Source organism: Falco punctatus (genome assembly GCF_963210335.1).
Source record: "Falco punctatus genome assembly, contig: scaffold_201, whole genome shotgun sequence".
In the NCBI taxonomy this organism is placed as follows: Eukaryota; Metazoa; Chordata; class Aves; order Falconiformes; family Falconidae; genus Falco; species Falco punctatus.
The window spans coordinates 1-13368 of record NW_027660285.1 but is presented as its reverse complement, the minus strand read 5'-3'; the positions used below and the strand labels follow the sequence as shown (position 1 = coordinate 13368).

The following is a 13368-nucleotide window of genomic DNA, read 5'->3' as shown; positions in this document are numbered from 1 at the left end:
CGCGGGCACCACGTGAGCGCGCGGGAAGGACGGTGCCGCGTCACGTGCGCCGGGGGCGGGGCCACGCGGTGTTCGGGGAGGGGGGGGGAGCAAATGGCTGGACGGCTCTGCGCGTGCGCAGGTGGGTGTGGCCATCTCCCCCCCCTCCCGCTATAGCGATAGACTGCGCCTCCCAGCGTGCCTCGCGACGCGGGACGTACCACTGCTGGGGATGGGGTGGGGCGGGTCAAGGAGCTCCCCGTGCAGGTCTGGCCCCGGGAGCGCCGCGCTCCCCCTGCCCAGCGCCGGGTGGGCCGCGCCAGGTCCGAGAGCGCCGGGAGGGGCCGTTGGGAGCGCTCAGAGGGGACTGGGAGCACTGGGAAGGGGTTCAGAGGAAACTGGGAGCACTGGGGGAGGGCTCTGAAGGAACTGGGGGTACTAGGAGGGGGTTTGGGGGGACTGGGAGCACTGGGAGGGTGTTCAGGGGGGGACTGGGAGCACTAGGAAGGGGAGCAGAGTGCACTGGGACCACTAGAAGGGTGGATCACGATGCGTGGGGCACTGGGAATACTGGGAAAGGTCTCAGGATGTACTGAGGGGACTGGGAGCACTGGGAGGGTGTTCAGGGGGGGACTGGGAGCACTAGGAGGGGGAGCAGAGTGCACTGGGACCACTAGAAGGGCGGATTACGATGCGTGGGGCACTGGGAATACTGGGAAAGGTCTCAGGATGTACTGAGGGGACTGGGAGCACTGGGAGGGTGTTCAGGGGGGGACTGGGAGCACTAGGAGGGGGAGCAGAGTGCACTGGGACCACTAGAAGGGCGGATTACGATGCGTGGGGCACTGGGAATACTGGGAAAGGTCTCAGGATGTATTGAGGGGACTAGGAGCACTGGGAGAGGGGATCAGGGTGCACAGGAGGGACTGGGAGCACTTGGGAGAGGGTTCAGGGTGCACTGGGGGGACCAGAGGGACTGGGAAGGGTTTCAGAGAGCACCTGGAGTAGGGATCAGGGTGCACTGGGAGGACTGGGAACACTGGAAGGGGGAATCGGGGTGCACAGGAGGGACTGGGAGCAATGGGAAGGAGTTCAGGGGAGACTGGGAAGCACTGGGAGGGGGTTTGGGGTGGAAATCGGGGGACTGAGGAAAGCAGGTGGGAGAACTGGGGGAATCACAGCACATGGGGGTAACTGGGACCACCAAACGTGTTAAGAGTCCTCCACTGGAGTGTGCCACAGGAGAGCCCGGCCCTGCCTGCACCCCCCTCTCCATGGCCCCAGACCCCCCCCCGGGTGGTCCACAGGTTGCAGGCCCCCCTCCCCCCTCAGCTTTATTGGGGAAGAAAAGCCAAAAATGGGAGAAGTTTGTGCTGGGGGGTGGGGGCAGCTATAAATCACAGGTTGGAAGACTCCGAGTCAGTTGGCGTCACACCCAGGGGGCTGCACCCCTCCAGCAGGTGACAGTGCCAGGGGCAGGGGGGCGTTATGTCACCCCAGCACAGTGGTGACGCAGGGGTCTTAGCATTTCACCCCCAAACCGGGGGGCAACAAACCTGGTAACGGCCCCCCACCCGCCCCCCCAAAAGCGCCCACAAGTAGCTCAGCACCTCTGAAATCTCCAAGGTCTTTAATGCTGCAACAGCGGCCCCTCCACCCCCACCTCCACCCTCCTTGTTTCTCCACTTTCTACCCCAAAAAAGCCCCCCTTGCCCCAGGGCTGGGCGGTGGCGGGGGAAGAGCAGCGGTGGGTCCTGGGAGGCGGCAGCGGTTTGCCAGCCGACATCAAGTCCTGGTTGCCGGCAGGGCGGGAGCAGCAGCCCCGGGCGCGTAATCAGTATTTATAGATATAAAAGGGGTGGGGCCAGCGCCTCCCCCACCCTTAAATAAGTATATACAGGGGCAAGTCCGGGCGCAGGCACTATTTCACCAGGGGCCGGGTTTTGTCATCATCGCTGCACTGGTGCGCCTTGTACTTTTTCACCTCCGCCATGTACTTGGCCCAAGCGTCGCCTTTACTCGTCAACACCTGTGAGAAAACGGGAAGAAATGAGGTCGGTGAGCGTGTCCCTCCCATGCTGGGATGGGTCAGGGGTCCCGGGACACCCACCTCCTCGTCCGTCTTTTGCTTCTTGGCCACCACTCCTGTCTTCAGGGCCAGTTTGTTCCCCCCTCGCCGCCTGCCCACCTGGGGGAAGGGACAGAACTGCCACCGTTACACGCGCCGCGGGGACAGCGCCGCCCCCTGCACAACGGAACAGGAGGGACAGCCGTCAGACCCCAGCCGCGGCGGCTGTCCGTCCGTCCATCCGCAGCAGGCAGCACCACAGGGACCCCACTCCTGCCCGGGGGGGCTGGCGGCCGCTGCCGTCCCCAAGAGAGCGGGGGTGACATTCCCTGGGGAACAGCGGTGGTACAGCAGCCAAAGCCACCCCCATTCCCTAAGAATGGAGAGTTTTGGTGCTGCTCGATGCGGTTTAACAGGCAAAAAAAGGAAAAAAATAACAAAACAGCACACGGCAGCACAGCAGAGAGCCCCGACCGGCGCTGAGGTGCCCGCAGAGCGGCAGCGCGGCCCCCCCGTGACGTGCTCCCCAGCTTGACGATCACAGCTGCCCGTGGAGCTCCAGGGCTGCAGTGCTGCCAGCCCCGGCCAAGCTCCCCGGTAACACCGGGGCCTCCACTCGCGCCTGGGGAACGGGCTCGCACGGGGAAGCTCCCGCGCTGCCGGGGGGCAGCCGCCGCCGCCACCCCCGGAGCCAGCCCGAGGGTGCCGCTCCCCCTGCCAACCCTCAGCCGGGGCCGCCGCAGCGGGTAGGGCGGGCAGCGGCGGGGGCTGGGGCGGGAGGACGCCGCGGGCCCCGCGTCCTTACGAAACTGAGGGCGCCGCCGCTCCTCTTCGAGCCGTCGGACGAGCGGTGCGGGCCGGACCCGGCGCCACTGGGAGCCTCCGCGGCCGCCGCCGCCGCCGCCTCACGCTCCCGCTGCTGCTCGGCTTCCATCTTTCGCTTGAAGAGCTCTAAGAAGCTGCCGTCGTTAGCAAAGACGTTCACGCCGCCACCGGGCCCGGGAGGCGGCGACGGGGCCTCCCCCTCCTCGCCGTGCGCCTCCATCTTGTCCGCCGCGAACGCCGCGCCGCGGGGCACGCCGGGAAGTGCGCGGCGCCTCCAGATGACGGCGGCGCATCCGGATGACGTCAGCGCGACGGCCGGCCGACAGGCGTTGCCAGGCAACGCGCTGGGCGCTCGAAGCGTTGTCCCGCCCCCCGGTGGATCGTCAGGCGCGCCGACCAATCAGCAGCAGGGGGCGTGACAGAGCGATGGGGAAGCGGCCAATCAGGGCGCGGGCGGGCCGGCGGCGCGGCGGCACGGGGGAAGATGGCGGCGGCGGCGGCGGGCGGGTGGGGGCCGGAGGCGGAGGAGTTCGAGGACGCGCCCGACGTGGAGCCGCTGGAGCCGACGCTGGCGAACATCATCGAGCAGCGGAGCCTCAAGTGGATCTTCGTGGGTGGGAAGGGCGGCGTGGGCAAGACCACCTGCAGGTGCGGCGGGGCCGGGCCGGAACCCCGGGGAGGGGAGGGGCGGGCGGGGGGATCGGGCCCCTGGTGGGGATCGGGGTGGGCCGGGGAATCGGGCCCCCGCGGGAGGCTGGGGCGGGCTGGGGGATCAGGTCCTTGGTGGGTGATCGGGATGGGATGCGTTGCGGTGAGGCCCCCGGGGGGGAATCGAGCCAGGCTGGGTGATCAGGGCACCGGGGGGATTGAGCTGGGCTGGGTGATCAGGGCCCCTCGGGGGTATCGGAACAGGTTGAAGGATCAGGCCCCTGGAGGGGCTCGGGCCCCTGTGGGTCATCGGAACAGGCTGGGGGGATCTGACCTGGGGTGGAGGAACTGAATTGGATCACCCGGGGGGGGGGGACGGACACCAGACCAGACCCCCTGGCGCGGGGTTGGGGGGACACACCCAGACCACCCCAAGGGTGGATTTGGGCTGGAGCCCCTCAGGGTGGAGGGCTGGGGTTGGATCCTCGCAGGGAGGAGGCAGAACCAGTCCCCCGTGGGGCCATGGGGGGGCAGTTCCCCACCCAAGGAGGCCACCGTGACCCCCGCCGGCAGCAGCCCCCCTGCTGTCACTGCTGTCCCCCCAGCTGCAGCCTGGCTGTGCAGCTCTCAAAGGTGCGGGAGAGCGTCCTCATTATCTCCACTGACCCCGCGCACAACATCTCCGATGCCTTCGACCAGAAGTTCTCCAAAGTCCCCACCAAAGTCAAGGGCTACGACAACCTCTTTGCTATGGTGAGGCAGGGACAGACTGGGGAGCCTGGCCCCCCCCTCACGGCCCCCCCACGGCCCCTCTCACCCTCTGAACCCCGGCAGGAGATCGACCCCAGCCTGGGGGTGGCGGAGCTGCCCGATGAATTCTTCGAGGAGGACAACATGCTGAGCATGGGCAAGAAGATGATGCAGGAGGCCATGAGCGCCTTCCCCGGCATCGACGAGGCCATGAGCTACGCTGAGGTGATGAGGTGAGTGGGGCTGTAACGGGGCGGGGGGCACCTGTTGGGGCCTGAGCCATGGGGTTGTGGCCCCACTGACCACCCCCACCCCCCCCGGCATTGGCCTTGCAGGCTGGTGAAGGGCATGAATTTCTCGGTGGTGGTCTTTGACACGGCGCCCACCGGCCACACGCTGCGGCTGCTGAATTTCCCCACCATCGTGGAGCGGGGTTTGGGCCGCCTCATGCAGATCAAGAACCAAATCAGCCCCTTCATATCCCAGGTGAGGACGGGGGCCGCGGGGACGGTCCCCCTGTGGAGGGGATGGGGTGTGTGGCCTCGGGTGGGGTGGGTCTCACCGCTGCCCTCTCCCAGATGTGCAACATGTTGGGGCTGGGGGACATGAACGCCGACCAGCTGGCCTCCAAGCTGGAGGAGACGCTGCCCGTCATCCGCTCTGTCAGCGAGCAGTTCAAGGACCCGGTAAGGCCACGGGCAGGACTGGGGGGCTTGGCTGGGATCATGGGGATGCCGGGAAGGGGATGGGGATGCCAAGGAGGGGAGTGGGGACGCCGGGAGGGGGACAGGGACGTGGCCAAGCCGGTTTGTGCACATTCCTGTGGGGAATCCTCTGTGGAAGGGCCAGCCAGGGACCCCTCCAGGGCCTCAGTGCCGGGCAGCTGGGTCTGTGGAGGGGTATGCGGAACGTGGTGTCAGCGTGTCAGTGAGCACGGTGTCACCATGTCCCCGAGCATGGTGTCATGCTGAGCTTGATGTGTCCGTGAGCGCGGTGGCGCCACGTTACGAGCGTAGCGGTGCCGTGTCGCTGAGCATGGTGTCGCTGAACGCGGCGTCACGCTGAGCATGGTGTGGGGGCCGGGGTTGGCAGGAGCAGACGACGTTCATCTGCGTGTGCATCGCCGAGTTCCTCTCGCTCTACGAGACCGAGCGGCTGATCCAGGAGCTGGCCAAGTGCCGCATCGACACCCACAATATCGTGGTGAACCAGCTCGTCTTCCCCGACCCGCAGCGACCCTGCAAAATGTGTGAGGCCCGGCACAAAATCCAGGCCAAGTACCTCGACCAGGTACCACCCCAAATGTGGGGGTCCACGGGTGGGGGGTGAGTTTTGGGGGGGGCTGGAGAGGGGTTGCGGGGCGTGTTGGCATCTGGGAAAGCCGGCTGCCTGTGACCCTGCCTGGCTCAGGGAACAGACGGGGTCTTGGGGGAGTGGAACTGGGGGAGCCTGGAGGCCCAGGACCCTTGCTGAGGCTGGGGGGGTGGTTCTGGGGGGTTGGGGGGCCCAGACGCCTGGGCCCCTGCTCCCAGTGCCGCTCTCCCCGCAGATGGAGGACCTGTACGAGGATTTCCACATCGTGAAGCTGCCGCTGCTGCCCCACGAGGTGCGGGGGGCCGACAAAGTGAACACCTTCTCCTCCCTTCTGCTGGACCCCTACCAGCCCCCCAGCCCCAAATAGCCCCCCCACACCCCCTGGGGGGGGAGGCAGCTGATATTTATTCCCCTCCCAGGAGGGGCAGGATGGCTCTGCCCACCCCCTCTGCACGCAGCCCCCACCTCCAGGCTGCATCCAACCAGCACTGCAGCGCCCCTGGGGCTGCTCTGTCCCCCCTCCCTCCCCATCCATCCCCCCCCAGGCTGGGGGGGAAGAGATGGGACCCCCCCCAGGGGACCTTGTGTAAATAATAAACTTGGGAAGCGGAAAGGTGGCTCTGGGGGTGTTGGAGGGGGGGGGCGGGGGCGGATGCCTGGGTTCACTGTGTGGTGTTTGGGGAGCTGCGGGGGGAGCCTGGCACCGGCCGGGGTGACAGCTGGGGTGACGTCAGTGCTGGCTGGCACCCAGCTGGCTGGCACCGGGCCCGGTGGGACACAGGGACCCTCATTAGCGCTCAGGGCGGATTAACGGGGAGGGGGGAGGGGGGGGCAGGCTGGGTACGGGGGTCCTCAGCATGGTGAGGGGGTCCCCAGCAGGGGAGGACAGAGCCTGGACCCCCCCAGGTCCGGGGGAGGGGGTCTGACAGGGTGGCAGCCACCAGGCTCCAGCATTTTGAGGCAGGGGGCTACGTGCCAGCAGCCCCCCTACCCAGCACGGGCCAGGCCCCGTGTCCCATGTCCCACTGTGATTTGTCCCCGCACCCCTGCTGCTGGCGCATGGCCATGGGGCCAGAGCCAGAGCTGCCGGGGGCAGGGGGGGGGAGGGCAGGCTCCCAGACCACCCCCCACCCTCTGCCTCAGTTTCCCCCTGGGGAGGGGGATGGGCTCAGGAGCAGCCTCTCCCTCGGGGGTCATGGGGGGAGGGCCTAGGCATCCGGCCTCCCCACCCCTCAGGGGACACAGATGTCCCCCCCCCCCAAGCCCTGGGGCAGGGCCAGCCCCAGGACGGTATTTAAAGGCTTGGGACGGGGACAGTGGCCCCAGTTTGGCAGTGGCCGCCCCAGCTCAGGTCTCCCACAGGTGAGGGGTGGGGGGTGGGGGTGGTGTATGGGAGGGGGGGATATATAGAGGGGGGGGGGTGACAGTACCCCCTGGCTGGTCCCCAGGTGTCCCCGGGCTGTGCGGGGGGTCCCCAAGGTGCTGGTTTCCCCCAGGTATTGGGTTAGCGCATGTGCCGCCCCCCCCCCCAGTTTTTGTGTCCCGCAGGGTTTTGCCGTCCCCAAGGTGCCACCTGCGTGTCCCTGCGGCCACCATGACGGTGACCTACACCTCGCGGGTGGCCACGGCGCGATTCGGGGGCTTCTCGCAGCTGCTGCTGCTCTGGCGCGGGAGCATCTACAAGCTGCTCTACCGGGAGCTGCTGCTCTTCCTCGGCGCCTACCTGGGGCTCAGCCTGGCCTACCGGTGCGGGGGACACGGGGGGACACGGGGGGACACGGGGGGTGCGGGGACACGGCGGGGTATGGGGACATGCAGGGGGTGCACTGGGATGGGGACGTGGGGACACGGTGCATGGGGGGGGACATGGGAGGGTGCACTGGGATGGGGACGTGGGGACACGGTGGGAACACGGTGCATGGGGGGGTGTGGGGACACGGGGGGGTGCACTGGGATGGGGACGTGGGGACATGGTGGGACACGGTGCATGGGGGGGGTGGGGACAAAGGGGGTGCACTGGGATGGGGACGTGGGGGGAACGTGGGGACATGGGGGATGCGCTGGGATGGGGACGTGGGGACACGGTGCATGGGGGGGGGACATGGGAGGGTGCACTGGGATGAGGACGCGGGGACATGGTGGGACACGGTGCATGGGGGGGGTGGGGACAAAGGGGGTGCACTGGGATGGGGACGTGGGGGGGTGTGGGGACACGGGGGGGTGCACTGGGATGGGGACGTGGGGGGGACGTGGGGACATGGTGGGACACGGTGCATGGGGGGTGTGGGGTCACGGGGGGTGCACTGGGATGAGGATATGGGGACACGGTGCATGGGGGGGGGACATGGGGGGGTGTACTGGGATGGGGACGCGAGGACACGGTGGGACACGGTGCGTGGGGGGGGTGGGGACACGGGGGGTGCACTGGGATGGGGACGCGGGGACACAGTGCATGGGGGGGGACACGGGGAGTGCGCTGGGATGGGGACACGGGGACATGGTGGGACACGGTGCATGGGGGGGTGTGGGGACACGGGGGGTGCACTGGGATGGGGACGTGGGGGGAACATGGGGACATGGGGGGTGCACTGGGATGGGGACGTGGGGACACGGTGCATGGGGGGGGACATGGGAGGGTGCACTGGGATGAGGACGCGGGGACACAGTGGGACACGGTGCATGGGGGATGTGGGGACACGGGGGGTGCACTGGGATGGGGACGTGGGGACACGGTGCATGGGGGGGGACACGGGGAGTGCACTGGGATGGGGACACGGGGACATGGTGGGACACGGTGCATGGGGGGGTGTGGGGACACGGGGGGTGCACTGGGATGGGGACGCGGGGACATGGTGGGACACGGTGCATGGGGGGGTGTGGGGACACGGGGGGTGCACTGGGATGGGGACGTGGGGACACGGTGGGACACGGTGCATGGGGGGGGTGGGGACACGGGGGGTGCACTGGGATGGGGACGTGGGGGGAACGTGGGGACATGGGGGATGCGCTGGGATGGGGACGTGGGGACACGGTGCGTGGGGGGGGACATGGGAGGGTGCACTGGGATGAGGACGCGGGGACACGGTGGGACACGGTGCATGGGGGGGTGTGGGGACACGGGGGGGTGCACTGGGATGGGGACGTGGGGGGGACGTGGGGACATGGTGGGACACGGTGCATGGGGGGTGTGGGGTCACGGGGGGTGCACTGGGATGAGGATATGGGGACACGGTGCATGGGGGGGGGACATGGGGGGGTGTACTGGGATGGGGACGCGAGGACACGGTGGGACACGGTGCGTGGGGGGGGTGGGGACACGGGGGGTGCACTGGGATGGGGACGTGGGGACACAGTGCATGGGGGGGGACACGGGGAGTGCGCTGGGATGGGGACACGGGGACATGGTGGGACACGGTGCATGGGGGGGTGTGGGGACACGGGGGGTGCACTGGGATGGGGACGTGGGGGGAACATGGGGACATGGGGGGTGCACTGGGATGGGGACGTGGGGACACGGTGCATGGGGGGGGGACATGGGAGGGGTGCACTGGGATGAGGACGCGGGGACACAGTGGGACACGGTGCATGGGGGATGTGGGGACACGGGGGGTGCACTGGGATGGGGACGTGGGGACACGGTGCATGGGGGGGGACACGGGGAGTGCACTGGGATGGGGACACGGGGACATGGTGGGACACGGTGCATGGGGGGGTGTGGGGACACGGGGGGTGCACTGGGATGGGGACGCGGGGACATGGTGGGACACGGTGCATGGGGGGGTGTGGGGACACGGGGGGTGCACTGGGATGGGGACGTGGGGACACGGTGGGACACGGTGCATGGGGGGGGGTGGGGACACGGGGGGTGCACTGGGATGGGGACGTGGGGGGAACGTGGGGACATGGGGGATGCGCTGGGATGGGGACGTGGGGACACGGTGCGTGGGGGGGGACATGGGAGGGTGCACTGGGATGAGGACGCGGGGACACGGTGGGACACGGTGCATGGGGGGGTGTGGGGACACGGGGGGGTGCACTGGGATGGGGACGTGGGGGGGACGTGGGGACATGGTGGGACACGGTGCATGGGGGGTGTGGGGTCACGGGGGGTGCACTGGGATGGGGACGTGGGGACACGGTGCATGGGGGGGGGACATGGGGGGGTGTACTGGGATGGGGACGCGAGGACACGGTGGGACACGGTGCGTGGGGGGGGTGGGGACACGGGGGGTGCACTGGGATGGGGACGCGGGGACACAGTGCATGGGGGGGGACACGGGGAGTGCGCTGGGATGGGGACACGGGGACATGGTGGGACACGGTGCATGGGGGGGTGTGGGGACACGGGGAGTGCACTGGGATGGGGACGTGGGGACATGGTGGGACACGGTGCATGGGGGGGGTGGGGACAAAGGGGGTGCACTGGGATGGGGACGTGGGGGGAACGTGGGGACATGGGGGGTGCACTGGGATGGGGACGTGGGGACACGGTGCATGGGGGGGGGGACATGGGAGGGTGCACTGGGATGAGGACGCGGGGACATGGTGGGACACGGTGCATGGGGGGGGGGACATGGGAGGGTGCACTGGGATGAGGCCCCGGGACCCAGTGGGACACGGTGCATGGGGGATGTGGGGACACGGGGGGTGCACTGGGATGGGGACGCGGGGACACGGTGCATGGGGGGGGACATGGGAGGGTGCACTGGGATGGGGACGCGGGGACATGGTGGGACACGGTGCATGGGGGGGGTGGGGACACGGGGGGTGCACTGGGATGGGGACGTGGGTGGGACGTGGGGACATGGTGGGACACGGTGCATGGGGGGTGTGGGGACACGGGGGTGCACTGGGATGGGGACGCGGGGACACGGTGGGACACGGTGCGTGGGGGGGGTGGGGACACGGGGGGTGCACTGGGATGGGGACGTGGGGACACGGTGGGACACGGTGCGTGGGGGGGGTGGGGACACGGGGGGTGCACTGGGATGGGGACGTGGGGACACGGTGCATGGGGGGGGACACGGGGAGTGCACTGGGATGGTGACGCGGGGACATGGTGGGACACGGTGCATGGGGGATGTGGGGACACGGGGGGTGCACTGGGATGGGGACGTGGGGACACAGTGGGACACGGTGCATGGGGGATGTGGGGACACGGGGGGTGCACTGGGATGGGGACGTGGGGACACAGTGGGACACGGTGCATGGGGGGGGTGGGGACACGGGGAGTGCACTGGGATGGGGACGCGGGGACACGGTGGGACACGGTGCATGGGGGATGTGGGGACACGGGGGGTGCACTGGGATGGGGACGTGGGGACACAGTGGGACACGGTGCATGGGGGGGGTGGGGACACGGGGAGTGCACTGGGATGGGGACGCGGGGACACGGTGGGACACGGTGCATGGGGGGTGTGGGGACACGGGGGGTGCACTGGGATGAGGATATGGGGACACGGTGCATGGGGGGGGGACATGGGGGGTCCACTGGGATGGGGACGTGGGGACACGGTGCATGGGGGGGGACATGGGGGGTGCACTGGGATGAGGACGCGGGGACACGGTGGGACACAGTGCATGGGGGATGTGGGGACACGGGGGGTGCACTGGGATGGGGGACGTGGGGGGGACGTGGGGACATGGTGGGACACGGTGCATGGGGGGTGTGGGGACACGGGGGGTGCACTGGATGAGGACGTGGGGACACGGTGCATGAGGGGGGGGACATGGGGGGGTGCACTGGGATGGGGACGCGGGGACACGGTGGGACACGGTGCGTGGGGGGGGTGGGACACGGGGGGTGCACTGGGATGGGGACGCGGGGACACGGTGGGACACGGTGCGTGGGGGGGGTGGGGACACGGGGGGTCACGGCGAGGCATGAGGGGGGCACACAGGGACATGCGGGGCTGGGGACACACAGGGAGCGTGGGGACATGGTACCTTGTATGGCAGGACATGGGGGGACACACGTGCAGCCAGCAGGGGGGGTCTGGACTGGTGACCCCTCCCCCCCCCCGCCCGCCCCCCCGCCCCCAGGTTCCTGCTGTCGGAGGCGCAGAAGCGGCTCTTTGAGAAGCTGGTGCTGTACTGTGACAAGTCCGCCAACCTCATCCCCGTGTCCTTCGTCCTCGGTGAGGTCCCCCAGTGTCCCCAGTGCCCCCGACACCCCCTCCCAGCGTCCCCAGCTCCCCCCAGCGCCTGCTCGCAGCGCTCCCAGCGTCCCCAGACCCACCAACCTCATCCCCGTGTCCTTCGTCCTCGGTGAGGTCCCCCAGTGTCCCCAACACCCCCTCCCAGTGTCTCCCTGTGTCCCCAGCTCCCCCAGTGCTTGCTCCCAGTGCTCCCAGTGTCCCCAGACCCACCAACCTCATCCCCATGTCCTTCATCCTTGGTGAGGTCCCCCAGTGTCCCCAGTGCTCCCAGTGTCCCCGTACCCACCAACCACATCCCTGCGTCCCTCGTCCTCGGTGAGAGCCCCAGTTGTCCCCAACTCCCCCCCAGTGCTCCCAACACCCCATCCCAGTGCTCCTACTGTCCCCAACACCGCCTCCCACTGCTCCCAGTGCCCCCAGCACCCCCTCCCAGTGCTCCCACTGCTCCAGCGACCCCCAAGTCCCCCCCCGCGCCCCCTCCAGTGCCGCCCCAGTGCATCCCAGTCCCGCAGGTTTCTACGTGGCGCTGGTGCTGGAGAGCGCTGGTGGGGACAGTTCCGCAGCGTCCCAGCTCCGGACGGGCTGATGGTGGCCGTGGCAGGCAACGTCCACGGGGCCGACGCGCGGGGCCGCATCCTGCGTCGGACCCTGATGCGCTACGGCAGCCTGGCCGCGCTGCTGGTGCTGCGCGCCGTCAGCACCGCCGTCTACAAGCGCTTCCCCACCACCGACCACCTTGTGGAGGCCGGTGCGTGACCTCATCGGGGCGCGATGATGTCATCGGAGGGGTGACGTCAGCACGGGGGTGGTGACAGGCTGGGGGGGAGTGGGGGGGGGGGGGGGGGATGCGCTGGGGATGCCATCACGGCGGTGACGTCACTGTGCACTACACCGGAGGTGGGAGTGGCATCACGGCGGTGGCACTGTTGGGGTTGCGATGGCATCAGGGCACGGTGACGTCAGCACGCGGACATGGCAGGGCTGGGCGCAGGTTCCCCTGACTTCTGCGCTGTGACGTCACCGGGGCACCCTGACGTCACCAGGCGCCGGTGCTGCTGGGCGGTGACGTCATGGGGAGGGGGGGTGGTGGCGGGTGATGTCACGGGCAGGACAGTGACGTCACGCCCGCAGGGTTCCTGACGCGGGAGGAGCGGCGGCGCCTGGAGGGGCTGCGCTCCCCCTACAACAAGTTCTGGGTGCCCTGCGCCTGGTTCGGGGCGCTGGCGGGGCAGGCACGGCGGGAGGGGCGTGTGCGCGACGACTGCGCCCTCAAGCTCCTCATGGAGGTACCCATCCCCCAACCCCCCCCCCCCCCCCGAGCCCGCCCGGACCCCCCCCCCGAGCCCCCCCAACCCTCCTGTGCCACCACCACCCCCCCCCCCCAGGAGCTGAACCGCTTTCGCGGCCACTGCAGCCTCCTCTTCCACTACGACTGGATCAGCGTCCCACTGGTGTACACCCCAGGTGGGCACTGGGAGCACTGGGAGGAGGGACAGGGAGGGGGGGGGTGGGGGGAAGAGGAGGGATAGAGGTCTGGGTGAGGATGGAGGGGCACAGGGGGACAGGGAGGGGGGGACGTGGACAGAGATGGAGGGACATGGTGGGGACCTGGATGGGGATGAGAGG

General features: G+C 69.0%; 3 protein-coding genes across 4 annotated transcripts; 2 read left to right on the top strand and 1 right to left on the bottom strand.

Moving 5' to 3' along the window:
* Positions 1 to 1592: 1592 nt before the first annotated feature.
* TRIR (telomerase RNA component interacting RNase) lies at positions 1593 to 3092 on the bottom strand (the record flags this gene model as incomplete). The annotated part of the gene is made up of 3 exons (XM_080411412.1): positions 1593 to 2008; positions 2090 to 2167; positions 2853 to 3092. 3 exons carry the CDS (start codon positions 3090 to 3092, stop codon positions 1901 to 1903), a joined length of 426 nt encoding a protein of 141 aa, XP_080267538.1. The 3' UTR covers positions 1593 to 1900.
* A 77-nt stretch (positions 3093 to 3169) lies between these two features.
* GET3 (guided entry of tail-anchored proteins factor 3, ATPase) lies at positions 3170 to 6209 on the top strand (the record flags this gene model as incomplete). 2 transcript variants are annotated; one of them, XM_080411407.1, is made up of 7 exons in its annotated part: positions 3170 to 3520; positions 4097 to 4273; positions 4355 to 4503; positions 4606 to 4756; positions 4849 to 4956; positions 5363 to 5560; positions 5820 to 6209. In XM_080411407.1, 7 exons carry the CDS (start codon positions 3170 to 3172, stop codon positions 5949 to 5951), a joined length of 1266 nt encoding a protein of 421 aa, XP_080267533.1. In that variant the 3' UTR covers positions 5952 to 6209. The 2 variants fall into 2 exon arrangements, with proteins under 2 accessions (XP_080267533.1, XP_080267534.1); XM_080411408.1 differs by having other exon boundaries at positions 3332 to 3520; positions 4126 to 4273; positions 5820 to 6207.
* A 776-nt stretch (positions 6210 to 6985) lies between these two features.
* Positions 6986 to 13206, top strand: BEST2 (bestrophin 2; the record flags this gene model as incomplete). The annotated part of the gene is given in 6 exon segments (XM_080411399.1): positions 6986 to 7330; positions 11627 to 11721; positions 12255 to 12277; positions 12280 to 12490; positions 12874 to 13028; positions 13128 to 13206. Coding segments are annotated over 6 exon segments (715 nt in total), but the record flags the coding sequence as incomplete, so codon positions are not given.
* Positions 13207 to 13368: the final 162 nt, after the last annotated feature.